We start from the raw sequence: 18,783 nt of genomic DNA, 5'->3' as shown, positions 1-18,783 counted from the left end.
AACTGTTCAAGTTTACTTGGCATGAATTATTGTGCATCTTAATGAGATTTGGTCATTTGCTTAAAAAATCATTTTTTTATTTTGTATGTGGAATGTCTCCAGATAATAACTAATATGGAGATACTGCTGCCTGACGCTAGAGGGCGATTCATCAGAACACTGGGGACAGCACTAGTCTCTCGCTGGACTAGACGTATCTTGGGCATGTACACCAATCATTGGAAAGTGCGAAGAGAAAACAACCTAGCTCTATACGCCCAGGTCATATAAATGTCACTCCTTAGACCTGCATCCGCAGAGTGAGCACTTCAGTAAAAAGTAAAACGGCAAGTCAATGTCAGCAATATTACAAAAATGAATACCAAAAGCCGAGAAAAATCGGTGTGCCTCGTCTCGGTCAAAGTGTCTCTGTGACCAGCAGTCCGTAGGGAAGGGGACTTGAGTTTGCAACTAGCAGAGACCAGAAATCATTTGAACACGGTGATTCAGAAGTATTCTGGGGTAAGCTGAACTAGATCCGACTCTTTAAACATCTTTAAATAGAACCGGAACTGGAATTCCGTCCCGGAAAACCACAATCGAGGTTATCGCACGCTCTTATATCCTGAACCGGCATTTCAAAGAATTTCTAGACACGTTTGTGCGCGACCCGCTTTCAAAGAATACTCTTGAATTTGGTCCTGACTTTCTTTGGAACAGAGTTTAAAGAAGAAATCATTCATTCCAAAGTGACACAGAAAATTGGAGCAGCGCGCAAGCCCAAAGATAACCACGAAACGCAAATATACAACCGGTGCTAAATGCATGCATGCACCCTGCGGGCCCCTCACGTCGACTGGCAACCACAGGAATTGGTAAAAGCATCGATATGGTTTAAAATAATCCTATTCAACCTAACCATGTCGTCCCGTTAAATAATTAAGTCCGAATACCATAAACGGACATTCTGCATTCCGGACATGAAATTGGATTTACGAACAAATAGCAAAACTATTTTAAGTATTTTATTTATCGCCGTCGACATCAATCGTGTGCTGTGGACGTGAAGGTTTTAGAAGTTCTTGAATTATGTTCTCATCGGTGCAGATGAGTATTCGGTAAGAGAAGCCTAGAAGTGATTAAAAACATCAGAAACTGGATGCACTTGAGGCTCTATCCTCGTAGAAGAGGGGGCCATGCTACTATAGAAATAAGAAACCAACTAAAGAACTGATGGGTTTCAGTTGGAATGGCGTTTTCCAGCCCAGATGAGTCATTTCTGTATGGGTCTAATTGCACTTTTTCTTAATTTTGTCCATGGGAGTCTTTCCAGTAACAAAACTCAGCGTTGAAACTGAGGGGGAAATGCAGCATTTCCCTCGGACAAATTTGTAAACAGTGTCTTACTACGCAAGTTCCTTCCTAACAAGCAAAAATGTTTGAAAAATAATTGTTTTTTTGGGGGGGGAATACAAATGACTCTCCCTGCAGGAGAAAAAAAAATTCTCTACCGTATTTTGCCCAAAACATCACTGTGGGCCAAATGTAACTTTCCCTATGTGCAACACAATACTAATACTCCAAGACGCACAGCTCATAGCATATTGCAGAAAGAAGAAGGTTCCTATGCTGTACCATGCAGAAGGTCAATTACAGAAGACAAAACAGGAGAAAATATAAAATCATTTGGAACCGATTCCCACAAGACGAGCTCCAGGAGATGCGTTTGCTCAGAACGCCTAGAATTCTGGCTGCCTTCATCTTCAAAGAGAGGAAAATCTCCTGCTATTTAATTCTCACACTTTTTTTTAGGACAGCAAGCTGATAAGCTGATTATTTATATTTGTACAAATATTGCAACCGCATCAATTAAATGGATTATACTCAAATTAAAAAATTGTGCATCACACCTTTGAAAACATAGAAGATTTTGGGTTCAAGTTTTACAGTTCCGGCATCTATGCAGACTGCTAGATGCCTTTTCTAAAGCCAAAAAATGAAAAAAGAAAACAGAAAGCCTTGTAAATGTATCTCAGCCTGGTTTCCTAGGGTAACTATTGCTTTGATAACGTTAACTGAGTATCCAGATACATTAAGTTATCAGTGGTGTCCTTTTTTTTTTCCTTTTGCACATATCCAAGTTCTCAAACCCCACTATTCCACAATAACGCTGCCAAATGGCTTCCAAAGGGTACTTGGATCTTTGGAGGAATTCATTTTCATGCACACACTCATGCGTTCTCAACTTCTCTGTTACACGCTCTCTCTCGCCCTCTCTCTCTCATTCTCACTGTCTTTGTCTTTCTCTCTCTCGCCGTCTCTCTCACTCTCTCACTGTCTGTGTCTTTCTCTCTCTCACCGTCTCTCTCACTCCCTTCTCCTCTACACTTAATTGCAGGAGTCACCCACCATCACATCCGACTCCACCTGTGATCTTGGCTTCAGAAGGAGTGGGTGTCATCAGCCGGGCGTCGGATGAGGAGGAGGAGGGGGCCGAAACCCGAATCCACCGACAGAAACACCAAAAATCACAACATCTGCCGACAGCCAGGGTGCGCTCCCATCGGGCGGGGCGGGGGGCAAACGAGGTACTGAGGAGGCCTGTTTCTCGTTCGCGTTATCATCAGGCAACAGGACATCACCACGCTGCAGGAATACAGGCGGCGGGACACGCAGCGCCTGAGTAAATATTTAAACAACGCCAGCGGAAGCAGGGAAGATGGGGACCGCCGTCCTGAGAGATCCTCGCAGAAACCAAAACTTCCAATAAAAAACTAACAAAAGAAACAACATGTGTGAGGGAAGAGAAGAAACAAGCAAAAAGGAAAAACTATGACCATGATTATTCCTCTGAATGGGGGGGGGGGGGGGATGTCACCATGAATTCTGATAGTACAATTTAAGATGTTAAGGTGCGTTGCTGCTTCATTTTCCTGCACAAGATTCAAGGTGTTTGATGGAAAAGGTGCTTCCTGTCTGTAAATGGAGTTCCTGCGGCACTCCTGTGTGGACCGCCTTGGGATTCCTGCCTTTGATTTTGGTCGAAAGAGGCAACTTCCTGTCCCGACTGGATCCAGACTCCTGGGAATGCAAACTTAAGAAGGCTTTGGTAGATACTCTAACTGGGACGAGGGCTCGCAGTGTCCATCCAAAGGCCAGCTGAAGCAATCCAGAGGAGGCCATCATTTTCGGTCAGAAAGGAGCCATTTTGGTCCAGTGCTATCTTATCGTAAAAGATTCAGTGCCAAAATGGCTGCCCCAAACAAAGCCGGGGGGGCGGGGCCTACTGTGCAAGCCAATCAGCAGTAGTGACAAAGTGACATACAGAACCAGCCTTGCCTGGCCTGGCCTGGCCTGACGGGTCTTGCTGAGCCCTGATCATGAAGACCACGGTGCTAGCATATAGGGGCCGTCATGTTTACTTGGGTGTGCAAAATCTCAAACATTCTGAGGCTGTGCTCTCTCTCGCTTTCTCTCTCCCTCTCCCTCTCGTTATTTACGACTCTCGGTCACTCTCTCTCTCTACCTGCCGCTGCTACTTCCCCGCGTTAGAGCGCCCCTCGATGGACAGCTTGACCTCTTGCGGATGAGGTGGCTTGAGCCGGGGGCGGGGAGTGGAGGGTGGGTGTGGGGGTGGGGGCGTCCGCTCTTGATCGGATTTGGAGCGGGGCGGAGACGCCGTGGGCCGGTGCATGGGGTGGCGGGGGGCGGCGTCCCGGCCGCTGGGGGCCCTCGGTGGCGGACGGTAGCGCTCGGCCTCGTGTGCTCGGGGGGGAGGCCGCTGGGGGCCCTCGGTGTGCGAGCGGTAGGCGCTCCGGCTCCTCGTGTGCTCGGGGGGAGTCCTGTCAGCCCTGGGGGGCGCCTCCCCGTGCCCCTGCTCCTCCTCCCGGTCCCGGTGAGGCCTCTCCCCTCTGAAGTGGGCCGGGGGGCGGTGGTGCTGGGGGGCGGGCGGCCCCATTGGCTGAAAGGCCACGGCGGGGGCGGAGCCAGCTTTGGCGGGGGCCCTGGATTGGGCCTGTGGCGGCGGCGGCGGCGGCAGCTGCTGCGGTTTGTGCTGCTGCAGGGCGATGGACACGCAGACGTCGCCCGCCTGCAGGTGGTGGCAGTCCAGCCCGTAGAGCCGGGCGGTGGCGTCGGGGCTGCAGGAGGACCAGCCCTGGCCGAAGACGAAGAAGGGGTGCTCGGGCGGCACGTCGATGGCCACCTTGCTCTGCTGCTCGCCCACGGTGAAGTGCAGGGCCACCAGGCCGGGCCTGTGGCTGCGCCGGACGTCCACCACCATGCTGGAGTCGATCTTCAGGCCGCCGCTCACCTCCGCGCTCCGCACGAAGTCCTGCGTCTGCAGGTCCTCCACCCGCTTCAGCTCGCCCGTGGCCAGCTGGATGATGGCCCCCTTGGTGAAGTGGGAGGGGCCGGGGCCGGGGGGCGGGGCCGCGGCAGGCTGGACCGCCCCCGGGGCGGGGCTCTGCTCGGGAGGGTACGGCGTGGCCGGCGGCTCGAAGGCCTTCGGCGAGGCGGCGGCGGCGGCGGTGATGATGTCGTTGGGCGGGCCCGGGTCACGCTGCTGCTGGTAGTCCAGCGGCACGAGCACCGGCTGCCCGTTGGCCAGCAGCACGGCGTGGTGGGCGGGCTGCGGGTGCAGGGACGGCAGCCTGGGGTCGTCGGGCCCGGACAGGGACGCCGCGTACGCTATCCGGCCTGGCGCTAACGCCTCCTCCGCGCGGACCCCCAGCAGGGCCTCCTCCCTCTCCCGCTGAGACCCCTGGGTCAGGCTCGGCGGCCCCAGCGACGCCTGCTTGCGGCTTCTGCCCACGCCCAGGTCGGGAGAAGCCAGGCGGGAAACCGCCTGCTGAACCTGAAAAGTGAACAGAAGGAGTTGGCGGTCACCCCGGCGTGCAGCGTGAACTGCAGCTAACCCAGGGGTGCACAGCGAGGGCCAATCCGTTTCAGGATTTCACTCCAACTTTCGCCCAAAACTATTTAAGTAGCCCCAATCACTTATTTTGCCAGATTATCTGTTTAGTTTTTTTTTTGGTAAAATCATGAACTATAGCCGCGGACTTTCCACGGACCGCGGTGAGAATGTTTTTGTGGTCTGAAATAGGAGTGAATCGGTGCTGGTGTGCAGAGCTGTGGGGTTGGAACAAAAACCCTGAGCTAACCCCCTTCCCACCCGTGTACTCGTTCAGTAACCCCTCCGCCGAGCGACAGAGTAGAAGAAACAGAAACCATCGTCTCAGCGCAGTGAGTCACCCGGACGTCCCCTCAGCGCCCGGCCTCGTTCCTCTCGGCTCTGCAGCAGGGGGCCGCAAATCAATGGCAATCACGACACCTTCCCAGCAGCGCCGGGGTGAGTCAGGATTACCCAAAAAAACCGCTTGCAGCGCCGTCAGCTGGGAAGGAAGCGGGGAGGCGGGGTCAGAGGAAAGCCTGGCGAGAGCACGCCCGCGCCAGCCCTCCGGGCTCGCGGCTCCACTGGGATCGTGGGACGCGCGCGCTTTGCTTCGAGCTAGGCCGGAAGCGCACCCTACGCAAGCGCGCGGACGCAAGCGACCACGCCGGGCCGACGCGCCGCAAACGCACGGCTCAGTTTCGCGTGCTCAGCGTGCGCTCTCGTGCCCACGTGGAGGTAATGAAACCCGAGTCCTCAAGGGGGCAATCCCAACGCACAGCCACTACACATGAAACAATAGCAGCTCCAGCAAAGAAGAAATGAAAAAAAAATGTATAAAAAAAAAAAAAAAAATGAATTCAATCACGCACTGTAACCATGACGATAACTGCACACACGCATAAGGAGCTTTGGTTCCAAATCGCCTGACGTTGACGATGACAGCTTTCGGAGAAAAAAAAAACAAATACCACTCTACAATACATCATCAGTATATAAGAACATTCTTAATGAGGAAAATATTTTTCCACTTCACTATGGGCCCTCAGGGGCCCCCAGACCCCAGGCGGGGGACACCTGCAAACGTGCCCGAGCAGGGCCTAGTCACATGACCGAAGGCAGCCGCCGCCCCACTCACCTCCAGGTCGGAATCCGGGGTGCTGTGGAGGCCTGGGGAGCCCCTCGCCTCAAACCTGCGGGCCGCCCTGTCCTGGGGGCGCTGGGCCTCCACGGGGCCGGGCGGGGCCGAGTGCGGGGCCCGGGGGCCCCGGGACGAGTAGGCAGGGTCCTGAGTCGGCTCCCTGCCTCCCCGCTCCTCCTCCTCCCCTCCGTTCACCTCCTTCTCCCGCTCCAGGTGCGAGTCGCGGTAGTCTGTGCCCAGGCCCGGCTGGGCCGTTCGCGAGCCGGCGTGGTGGTAGAAGACGGGCGTGGCCCTGTGGTGGAGCTCGGCGGGGGCGGGGCCCAGGGCGGCGGTCTGGGGAGGAGGGGAGACCACGCCTCCCTGGATGACGGACGGGTAGGGCACCAGGTGGGGGATGTGGTGGGCCTGGGGCGGGACGGCGGTCTGGGGCGGGAGCAGGGAGCCGGGGACGAAGCCCGGCGGCACCGCGTACGGGACGGCGTAGGGGGGGCTGACCAGCTGCAGGGACGAGTGCGGGATGTGGGCGTAGCCCAGCGGCGGGTAGGGGATCCCGGGGTGCTGCAGGAGGGAGGACGGGACGCTGTAGGCGGAGGGGATGTGGCTCAACACCGGGTGCAGGCTGGTGGGGGGGTAGGCGCCGGAGGTGAGGGCCACTTTGTAGAGCATGCCGTACTGGTCGATCGGCACGCCCAGGCCGTCCGGGTTCTCCACGCTGTAATGCGCCCCCGGCTGCACCCGAATCCACTCCCCAGGGGCGGAGCCTCCCGCCAGGGGTTCTCGGCAGGCGGAGTCGGAGCTGTGGGCGGAGCCTCCTTCCTCTCCGCCCCCTCCGTCAGCCCCGCCTCCAGCGATGCTGCTGCTGACCGGCAGGTCCCGCTTCTTGGGGGGAAGGCACTCCTGGTTCCGCTCGTGGACGGGCTTCATGGTGGTCCTGGCTGGGCGGTGCGGGGGGGGGGGGCGGTCCTACTGCACAGGTGTGAGGCACATTGGCATGGTGGTGGTTACCACGGGAACTAGCTTTGAGAAGCTCCTGCCGACCACACCCACCTCACCTGGGGGGGAGGGGGGAGAGAGAGTTTGAGTGGGGGAGAGAAAGAGAGAGACAGAGAGAGAGAATGAGAGAAAGAGAGACAGAGAGGGGAGAGAGAGAGTGAGGGGGGGAAGCATAGGTCATGAAAGAACAGAGAAGACAGGAGTAAAGAGAAAGGTGTGAGACCTGGAGGGAAACACACTGAAAAGCGCAGTGCTTCCAGATGCCTTGGAGATGCTGCAATACAAAGACACCGTCGTCTCTCCCCAGCACTCAACCAACAGACAAAACTGCGAACCGCACACCTCGCTGCACCATACACATCTCATACTGTCTTCTCAATCTGCGCCATTCGGTCTTCCTGTCATGGAAACAAGTTCTCAGCAGTGCTGAATGAGTATGGCCTATGATATGTGTGTATGTGTGCGCGTGTGTGAATAAGAGATGGAGAGTCATTTCCCTGCATGCCAGCTACAGCTGAGGGATGATTCCTGAAAAGTAATACCTCTCAGATGACTCAGTGCTCCCCTGGAGCTAAATTACATTGTCTCATCCGATGATGCCACTGTGATTACTCTTCGGCACATCAGCTATAACTGTCGTAAGGCCAAACTGTCAAGAAACAATGGAATATCAGAAGAACTCCACCCAGATGTAAACAAACCGCCACCCATCAAGAATCCTCCAAGGTAGAAGAACACGGCCGGACAGATGATCACACTTTTCCTGCTAAATGCCTGAAGAACCAGAAGCCAGTTTAACACTCTGTCGGTGCTGGATTAGGCGACGCAGACGGCAAACGCGCTGAACTTGCATTAACAGCGCCAATTCCGTCGTGTTTAATAAAAGCCCATGGGCAATTGCTAAAATTCTTTCGGAAGTTTTGCAAATGTTCAGCACTATAATCCATTTGTTGGATATCATCAAAATAAATGCGGTTCTTTAAATCAAATCAACTGTATTCATATAGCGCTGTTTACAGAGAAGAGAACTGTCACAAAGACGCTTTACAGAGCGGCAGAAAAGAGCAAAAACAGAGCAAGGGCAGAAACCGAGTAAGAACCAGTCGGCCAAAAAAAAAAAACTTTTAGTGGGGAGAAAAACCCTCAAATGGAGGCGACAAAAAATTCCTCCCAAAAAACCTCGGGAGGAACCCGGCTATAGAGGGGGAGTCCATTCTCCACTGACCGGCCTGGTGTAAAGCAGCGATTCTAACAAGTAGGAAGTTAACCCTTCACTTCACCTCTCACTGTAATGGGAAAAACGCCGATTATTTACTGTTACTCCTGCTACACATTCCGTGATTACAGCCGAAAGCATATACTGGATATAATACGATCCGCAGATATCTACAAAATAATGAACTGTTGTTTTGCTTAAGCATCGCTTGCTATGTTAATTTAGTTTGGCATAACCTCGCCAAGATTGCACTTTGAATTTCACAGCACGAGAGTTTTTGTTTTGCACATATTTGCGTATTTGTTAAAGCCCATGCATAAACTACATATACTGCAGTAGAGCTGAACATTCTGAGAAAGCTTTATTTTAGACAAGTAACAGAAAGCACAATTCTCTTGAGACAAGTAACTACACATGGTATAAGCTAATAAGACTCCACAGCTCTCTTCCACAGACACACCCCAATAATAACATGCTATCGACAAATACAACCACAAGAAATTAGCGTGAATTATCACCACCGCTGAAACAATCTGGCCAATCAACGAAAACGAACGAACGGGAAAAGCATAATGCCAAAAAGTTTTACATTTTATTACGAACTGGCTGGCTAACTTTAAGCTTCAGATGGCAAAGTTACTCCTGCAAAACCATATACACAAAAGTACACGAAAACCAGGACTTAAACAAATATAAATTTACTTGTTATAATGGTAGTTTTTCGCTTGTCAATAAGGACGCTACCTGGACGCCTACCAGCGTCGTGGTATTAGTTAACTTGCTAGCAAGCTAAGAAGGCCAAACAGCAATACAATTCATGGCTAAACATTAAACAACATCGATGCTAGCTAGCTGTTTATCCTCCATTTCAACCACTTGTTTTCTTTGCATTACAGACAAAAAGATATGTTACCACTTACCTCCCCATGGCATTGTGGTGTTAATGCCTGTACTTTCGGTTTCTTGGAGATCTAATCTGATAACAATTTTGATCGAATTAAAAATGACAAGTTCTGCCCATCTCCCACAACCTACCCAGCAGGCGAAACCCCAGCGTCGCCCCTGGATGACGTCAAGTTCAGTACATTCGTGATCCTGAATGATGACGACATAGTAATTGAGACGGAGTTGCTGAATTAAAGGGTTCCATACTACATTTTAGCGAAGTATCGCATTCATAAGTGTCGGTTCAATAAAACAAACCTAACTTTCAGACATTCCAAGTGAATTGTTATATCAAAACATAAACTCCCTCAGAAAACAAAAAAGCTCTTAAGACCATAAGAGTGTGTTTTTTCGCGAATCTATTTCAATAATCTTTTCCCCCCAAGTCACTTGGGGGAAAAGATTGATTTTCATTTAAATGTAATTGTTCTTGTTCATTCTTTCAAGAGTGTTCTGGCACAAATAGTGCATTCTGAAATGAAAACTTTCGTTAAGAAAAAGTAAAAATTTTCATGTTAAATAGAATGTCTTCTCATTTGAAATCCACGCGCCCCTAAAAATGCGAGTATTTTGAGGTAATGAGTTGCCTTCATAATGAAAGAAATAAACTCATGCATTGCGTCTGTTGTAGGAGCACAGTATTAATGCAACATTTTTAATGTAAAATCTAAATAATATTTTTGCTCAAGGCTTAAGGTCTCAGTGCACAGGGGTACTAAAACAGGTTACTGGGTCATCTGTGTGCAGACAGACAGCGTAAAGTGTATTTCCAGTCATTACCCAATTATACGAAGACACCGTTGTGTTTAATGGTGTCCCCTGCGTGGCCCGTATCGTTCTGCGCTAACATAAAATCCACTAGGTGTCACTATTTTCTATAGTTTACAGATTTCAATCGTTATGCCAAAGATCTCAAGGTGAGTGCGTGAAACTGTACTATGCACACTCACCACTAGAGGGTGCTTGAGAAGCTGACTGGACAGGGAGGGAGTGGCGAGAGGGACCCGGTGAGACCATAGTAGCAGTATCAGGCAGGATGTAATCAGTTGTGTAGTCCAGTACATGCTTTACAGAACATTGTGTACACTAGCCCCCTTTCTACCTGTGTTCACCTTTTTGGGTTGTGAGCGAGGCTGTGGGTTATCGCGTTATAGCTGACATGAATAAAATTCTTGAGTTTGTACCTAAGAAAGGGCAGCATCCCACTGATTTTCTTAGAACATTTGTGATTGTGTACAATCGAAACATAGGTGGAGGGAACAGAGCACTACTAACAGGTGACGATCCAATGTTTTGGAGTTTGGTAATCAATAAATATAAAGATCTCGTCTCGCCTACTTGCCAACATTTATTGTTACAGTTGAATAGAGAACTGGGTGCACAGCCAGTCAGACAGCACATAGGCAGGGATATCCAAGACTGTTTAACTGTGTGGAATGAGTCACAACTCAGTTCACTGAGCCCTAAACAGAGCTCTAGAAAAAGGGTTGCTGTGCTAGCATCTAATAAGGGCCAGGCCAAATTTCATTGTTTTAACTGTGGGAAGCCAGGCCACATTCAGAATGAGTGTAGAAGCCCCCGTGTGTGTGCCAATTGCAAGCGTGTTGGCCATTCCAAGCGACAGTGCTGGTCAAAAGGAGGAGGGATGGAAGGAAAAGGGCCAAAACAGCTGCGTGCACAGCAGCCTCAGACAGAACAGCCCCAGATTGAAGGCACTCTTACATACACAGACCTATTGTCTATGATTAAGGCACATGCTGAGCAGAGCAGCCAGAAAGGCTCTGAGAATCCCTTTCACAGTCCAACCCCACATACAGTGACTTTCTAAATCGGGGATGCTTAAAAAAAAAAAATAATAATAAAAATTTAAAAGGGGGAGGTAAATATGGTATTCATGCATGCTGTTTATGATTGAGCTAATGTCATTGTCGTGTTTGATCAGTATTGTTTACTATTCTTAAGGTTTGACCTGGTAAGGGAATGGCTGAATCAACAGATTATTACATTCATACATGTTATGCATGAAAGTCATGCAATAATTATATCTATTAACTATAATGAACTGTCCACAGAGAGGAATGTTCACCCTTTAGAGGAAGTGGAGAGCGTGGTGGACCAGTGTCACTGGTGTATTCTGAGTCACCCCACAAGATTTCCATATGGTAATATAGGGTGTTGATCACCCCCTGGTTTCTGGTTTACACCAGCATACACTGTTCAGATGGGGAACATTCGTTTACCTACTACTGATGCCAGTGAGTCCAACAGCTTGGCCATGTGGGAGGATGCCTACCTGGTTCCTCAGTCAAATGTGTCAGGTATTCATGCTCAGGTGAAGAAAGCTCTAATGGAGAGTGATTCAACACTACTCAGAACAAAAATGGAGGTGAGCTTGGCCCAGGCAGAGGCCACAGTCCTGAAGCGACAAGGATGCTCTGATGAAAACACATTTTTGGAACTGGATATTCCTGGCAATTGTAGGTCTAATAGTAATTCATATCCCCAATGATCAAACACAGTGTTATTGCTGGCATAAACAGAAAAAGACAGTTGGAGAAAGTCATTGATAGAAATGAAACTGTGGGATGGCTCAGAAATAACCCCTGAATAATTTGTGGGTTTGTTTTAATTTTTATGTTTTATTTTTTGTTTTTGCTTCATATTCTTTGCTTTACATACACCTTGGAATATAGAAGACTTTCTTATAAAAAATTTAAAAAAGTAGGGAATGTTGGAAAACATGGGAGCCAGTTTACCCTTCTGAGGTGTCTCACATTGTAGTGGGCCAGTTACAGACAACATTGATTGTTTACCACCACACTCAGTTAAATTAACCTTTTAATCACACCCTTTGTGCTACATCCTCTACCCCCTTGCCCAGTCAAATTGTCTCACTTTGATATGCAGTACCATTGTGTGATATCCTCTACCCCCTACTTCAGTCCAACTCCCCCACACCTTGTTTCTTCCCCCCAATGTCTGATTACCCCCCCCCCCCCCCCCCCCTTTCCCCGTGATGTGTTTAAGATAACCATTTGGCCCTTTGTTTCCTTGAAGGAACAGGGTATAAGTATTCACTGTCTCCGTCATTTGTTGGTTCTGTGTTTATCTGTACTTGGGTAACAGACCCACTAGTTCCTTTGCTACATTAAACGACCTATTTTGAAACGAAGACGTGCCTGCATTTATTTTTCTACTTACAAAAGTACGGCGGAATAAATTGAACTCTTAAAAATTCCACATGAATCCCCTATCGCGGAACTAGCGGTGTGGCGGTATAAATTTTAAGCGGAATGGCAACCGAACCTTTCATAACAATGTAATGTAAGAAGGATTTCACCAAGCGAACCGCCCCACCCCCGCTCGAAAGAAACCAGCAGCAACCCGCCCCGTTTAATTTAAACAGCCGGACATTTTCCGAAGGAATTTGGTTGTCATGGTGCTGCAAGCAGAGCGTGCCATCAGACCATCGCTTCCTCCTCCTCCCTGGTTCCTCTGTCTGCGGTTTTAGCGCGTGCCGGTTTTGGTGATAGTCTGTTTCTTGCCACAGGCCACTTCCTCTTTACCAGAGGTGGACAAGGAGGGCCGTATCTGTTTCTCAATTTCACGCGAACTTCTAATCTTGTTTATTTATTTACCTGGCCCTAACATTTTCGCCATCTGACAATTTAGCTACATTTCTTGACAAGCGCATGAATGACAACCGATCGTGTCCAGTGCCGATGTATACAGCCAATTATCTTGTTTAGCCAGGGTAATTGGTGGAAACAAAAACCTGCATACATACCCGGCCTTCCAGGACCAGAATTGCCCACCCCTGCCCTTTACATATTAAAATAGAGACCTTTTATCACCAAGGCAATAAGGGGCTCAGGTACTAGCCATATTTTACATTATAGTAACGCACAGAGCAAGTTTGGCCTGGCCCAGTGACAGGCCAGGTAACTTACTTTAGCTCCACTTGCATATGGAAATGAATGATTCGGACCATTTTTGGGCCCAAAAAATAGTCTGGATCTCATTGACCAGATCTGGGCCACCCATGGCCCGATATTCATTTCCCTACGTTGGCTGAGTGAAAGACCAGTCCGAACTTGGTTTGTGGAAATCAACAGTGATGGCTCTGCAGCTCCCCTGTCTCAGCAATGATTTGCACCACTGTTCAGAAAGTCTAGGAACTCCAGGACAATGATTGTGCACCTCTGTTAACTGACTCCAGGACAATGATCGTGCACCTCTGTTAACTGACTGCAGGACAATGATCGTGCACCTCTGTTAACTGACTCCAGGACAATGATCGTGCATCTCTGTTAAATGAAGTGGTGACTATATTTTCAGTGGCTGTGCTTCAGAGGACGTGCTGTGCTTTAGGACGTGCTTTCCAGTGTGTGCTCTCCCAAGTCTATGAAAGCTATCAGGAAGTCAAGGGCTTATTCCCCCCCCCCCCCCCCCGCAAGATTACCAGCAGCTAAAATAGTTGTGGTTTTTCTTACACTGTTACCAGAACTGAAAAAGTACAGAAGAGATCATATGGTTCAGAGAAGTGGAAAGAATAGTTTCACTCATAAAATGGGTCCTGAAATACATTTTGAAGTCATCCTTCTCTTCATCCATGTAAGCTTGAACTCCATTGCCATGTGCTCTGTATTAATTCATCATGGACACATTTTAAAGATACATGATTATAGTATTCAGACATTTGAGTGATTATGCAGGCAGTTGATTTAATGCATGATATACGTAAATACAAACTACATCCTTCTATCACCCTTCATCCTGCAGTGACCAGAAATTATAATCACTATAGTTGTATGCTTGCTGTGTAATATGCTGTATGTGTCTTGATTATGTTTTGTTATTGGTCTATATTTTGTGTTGTTGTGTAATGACCAAGCTCTGCCTCTAAAAGCAAACTGAACTGAATACAAGTAATGGATTATTACTTGAACTCGATTATTATTTTTTTTCCCCTCTGGGAAAATCTATTTGGCAAATTAATTTATTGAAATTCAATTTAAATCCTGCCTGTCATGTTGAATCTGAAGCAGAACATTATCTCAAAAGGCTTGAGGATCACCCGGGTACTTTAAAAAAAAAATGTATTTTATTTTTTACGAATCTGAGATGAGCATTGATGTTTCTCTTGGTTAGCAGTGTTTCCCATCTTATTACTCTCCCATGAATCCAATTTTTGCCCAGTCTCTTTTTTATTGTTAAGTCATGAACACTGACCTTAGTTGAGGCTAGAGAGGTCTGCAGTTCTTTGAATGTTATTTTGGGAATTAATGACAGCTCCAAACTGGGACTGTACAAGAAAACTGCACTTTTTACAATTCTAATTCATAAGAAATCTTTGTACTCATTTGTGAGAAATACATAAAAAAACGTAATTTATGAAAAATAACATCTAACCTTTACAATATACCATATATCACATATAGTATGTTACTATATTGCTTCGAAAGCTCTGAAATTCCTCCAGTGAGGCTTTCACATTTTTCCAAGATAGTCATGTGGAATGGTATTCCACACTACAACAATTAGCATCCAAATAACTAAAACTTTTTGCAAGCTACTGGGAATCTTTGCTATATTTTTCTTTGTTAAAAAAAAAAACTTCAATGATATACAAGGTTTTAGTTTGGTTATATATTTGAAAAAGCTAAATAAAACTTTTACATCGTAAGTGTTCTGACACCATAATTACAATATCTGTTCTGGAGAATAAATTGATAGAAGATACTGTATTCAGAAAAAGAAAACTGAACTTATTAGTTCACTCCTCAGGGCTGGGCTACAGGTATACAGGCAGAGACTTTACCATGTCAACCCAGCAACACCTCCATCAACAAGGACACAACTCACCTTCTCAGTAAAGGTATATGTATGTAAATGAATTCCAACTGTACAGACTATAAAAGGCATATGTGATTCCTTCAACCGGCTATACACGTTCCAAGGTACATGTACAGATATAAAAACCACAGCTTCTTAGCCTTTTGATCACAAATGTTTAAATATTGGTATGTTTAATTCATTTTCTCACACTATAAAAATATTTGTTGACCAAACTGTTCACTTGCCTGTATTTAATGCAGATATATGATCTTGGTGTGGTATGATCTGACAGTAAGTAGTTACACTTGGTACAGTACATAGACTGTAGAAAAATACGGACATAGTCACTGTGACGTACATTGATCTCCAGCTGGTGAATGGTTGAAGCCCAGGAAGTGCATGTGGCGCCGCCATGTGTGCAACAGAGCACAGATGTGCGTAGGGACGTAAAGTTTGATCGTTCACTAAGCCGGAAATACGACTCACAGTGATCAAACTGCCCTTATCATCCATAGATTGCCTAATACCAAATTACTCAACAAGACAGGAGTGAACTAAAACCACCTGGTTGGCGCTGCTAAAATTCTAGTTTGGACCAGTTTACATGAAATACAATAGCACAATAAAATGTGCTGGACAATATGAATGTTTTGAATGGATTAAGAATCAAATGTGTAAAAAAAAAAAAAAAGATAATTGTCAGTATAAATAGAAAAATAATCAAAATAATTTCCAACCCTGTTTCAGCAGCCTTGTTTTAGCAGTACAGAAATACAGATGTGGCTGCATATAGAGGTGCCTGTGACAAAAGCATTTCATACAACACAGTAAAAATCCAAAACATGTCCTTCACTGCTTTTAAAATAGAGACAAACGTGCCCCAAGAATTCTCAGAAGGCTCAAAGAAGATGTCCACAGACAAGGTGATTCATGAACCCGGGTACAACCACCACTACGGTCAAAGCACGGCGGGCATCATCATCCCTTCGCACGTCACAGGACTGAGCAACTCTGCAGTAGGTTCATGGCCACAGATGCCTGCGGGTGCAAATGCCCATTTTCCATACTCTCAGTTCATATGAAGGTTATTTCTGTTGTCTCACATGGGTATGACTGGTGCCCCTAAAGAATGTTTTAATTTTTGATCTTAGACACACACACACACTCTCTTAGATATATAGATTATTATCATTTGCTGTTATTATCTGCAGTTATTTGCACTCAGTACCTTCAATACTTCAGAAATGAAAATTTGCTTCTTTAGCCTAGATCTAGTCCAGCTCTGCCACAGCTGGTGTTTCCACACTCTTCAAAAGGACTGAAGAGGAGGAAGAGGGGCTGGTTCATTCCCACCATCAGCATCTCGGAAAATGACAGAGGCCCCTTCCCAAAACTCATTGTGCAGGTATGTGCCCGTGGCTGCGTTTTTGCCAATTTTGAGTTTGGTAGTAGTTCAATCGTGTTTTATTCAGTGTCGCCTGGTTGTGTTTGTATTTGCAGATCCCAGGCAGCCGGGATAAGGAAGTGAAGGTGCAATACAGCATCACTGGGCCTGGGGCAGACCAGCCCCCTGTTGGGCTTTTCATCATTAACAGGAATACTGGCTGGCTCAGTGTCACCCAGCATTTGGACCGAGAGAAGGAAGCTAAATATGAAGTAAGTTTGTTTTTCCAGCAACAAGACGATATTACCAAGTATCAGCAATGGCCAAGTCTTTATTTTTATTTTTTGTGAGATTTATTAGAGGTCCCAACCGTAACTGTAGGCCCATGTTCTTTCCTCTCTTCCCCCTCTCTAGCTCTTGGCTCACGCTGTCGCTTTGGGTGACAGTGCCAGTCGGGCCGAGGATCCCGAGGACATTGTCATCAAGGTGATCGATCAGAACGACAACGTACCTAAATTTACCATGGATCCGTCCCTGGGCGACGTAGCCGAATCATCCCCCAAAGGTACGTTCATCTTATGGCAAATATGAAAATTCAGTATGGTATAATAACAGTAGCATATTCTTTGAGAGCAGTATCAATATCCACAAGCCGGGTTGACTGCCCAAGATGCAATATCACATAAACAGTCGCAGTGGTGCTCTGTTGAATCAAAAGATATTTTTTGTTTTGATATTTATTTGTGTTCATTCATTTTCCCTCTTAAGGTTTTGAATTCATGAAGGTGACTGCAATTGATATAGATGAACCAGGATCAGAGAATGCTGACATTAGATACAAACTTCTGACCCAAAACCCAGAGAGTCCAAAAGCAGATATGTTCTTTATTAACCCTGTGACTGGAGGGATCCAACTGAATACAGATGGGCTGGACAGAGAGGTATATGATACACTAATAACAGGAACTATATGTAAAATGACAATGGTTAAAAAAATAGACGTTATGGACATAATAGACAAGAATGTATCCAGTTAGAAATAGTAAAACTATTTTGCGTTTCCTTTTGTAGAACTTTCCTAAATACACATTGATAATTCAAGCTGCTGATATGATGGGGGAAGGCCTCGCAACCACCTGCACAGCAATCGTCACGGTAACCGACAGCAATGACAACGCTCCTCAGTTTGTGCAGAATACAGTAAGTGACCTTTAACTGGTATTTTTCAGTTATGTTGAGTGATATTCAAGTCCATAATGATAAAGAAGCATCCATTAATAGCTGTCAGGTTAAACTGTGTCCTTTGTGTAACACACATACTGTAAACTTTCTACTTCACAGTACACAGTGTCTGTCCCTGAGAATGAAGTGGGTGTCGAGGTGGTGAAAATGACAGTGACTGATGGGGATGAACCCCACACACTGGCCTGGACAACTAAGTACAGGATTATTGAGGGAAACAATGGAGGTTACTTCAATGTCAGTACTGGACCCAGCAAGCTGGAGGGCATTATTACTACAGTCAAGGTAACGATCCACGTTCTGGAGACCAAACATTCAAGGGTCTCTTAAACCACCAAACTTTGCCAGACTGTTAAATTAAAATTATATTATAATTTAATTAAGTCATGTATTCCATCCCCATTCAGGGCCTTGATTTTGAGAAGAATGCAAGCTACACCTTGTTGGTCACTGTGGAGAACGACGCCCCATTTGCCACCCGTCTGCCCACCTCCACTGCCACAGTTATTGTGAATGTGGAGGATGTGAATGAGGCTCCAGTCTTTAATCCAGTTGAGAGGGTGGTCATTAAACCAGGGAACCTGGAAGGTGATGCCGACATTATTGCATATAGAGCAACCGATCCTGACACGGCAAGAAATCAGAAAGTGTGGTAAGGGAATGTTTCTGGGAATACCACACATTTAACACTCCAACTGTCATATGGACTTGTCTGAATCAGGTTCATTAATTTGTTTCTGCAGCTGCGCTTCATTAGCATACATGTACAAAAATGTCTAATTTTTTTCACACAGGGCAGATCCAATTCAATGTTCTAACAGTGATGTAGAATACAGTGCCGTGAAAAAGTATTTGTCATGTTCCTAATTTCTTCTGTAATCGCATATTTCTTACAATGGTTTCAGATCTTTAGACAAAAATGTAATGTTAGATAAAGGGAACCTGGGTCAACACAAAACACATTTAAAAAATTGTTTCATTTATTTAATTAAATCAGGAAAGGGGACAGCTAATCTTTCATGGCACTGTAGCCATTGACTTAAACAAATCCATGTGCAGTAGCGGATTAAATTATACAATGTAGTGGTTGAGAGAGAATGGAAACAAGAAACTGAATGTCAACCCGTTTCCCTGAAGGTATAAATCGGGCTATG

At 46.7% G+C, this 18,783-nt stretch overlaps 1 protein-coding gene across 1 annotated transcript; it reads right to left on the bottom strand.

Moving 5' to 3' along the window:
• Positions 1–3,514: 3,514 nt before the first annotated feature.
• LOC135256170 (ataxin-1-like) lies at positions 3,515–9,305 on the bottom strand. The gene is made up of 4 exons (XM_064338015.1): positions 9,141–9,305; positions 7,347–7,402; positions 6,009–6,942; positions 3,515–4,834 (listed from the first exon to the last, which is right to left on the bottom strand). Exons 3-4 carry the CDS (start codon positions 6,933–6,935, stop codon positions 3,515–3,517), a joined length of 2,247 nt encoding a protein of 748 aa, XP_064194085.1. The 5' UTR covers positions 6,936–6,942; positions 7,347–7,402; positions 9,141–9,305.
• Between the last annotated feature and the right edge of the window lie 9,478 nt (positions 9,306–18,783).

The sequence above is a fragment of the Anguilla rostrata genome, chromosome 5, assembly GCF_018555375.3.
Source record: "Anguilla rostrata isolate EN2019 chromosome 5, ASM1855537v3, whole genome shotgun sequence".
Taxonomy (NCBI): Eukaryota; Metazoa; Chordata; class Actinopteri; order Anguilliformes; family Anguillidae; genus Anguilla; species Anguilla rostrata.
Note: the sequence above shows the minus strand (reverse complement) of the source record. Positions and strands in the feature narration are given on the sequence as shown.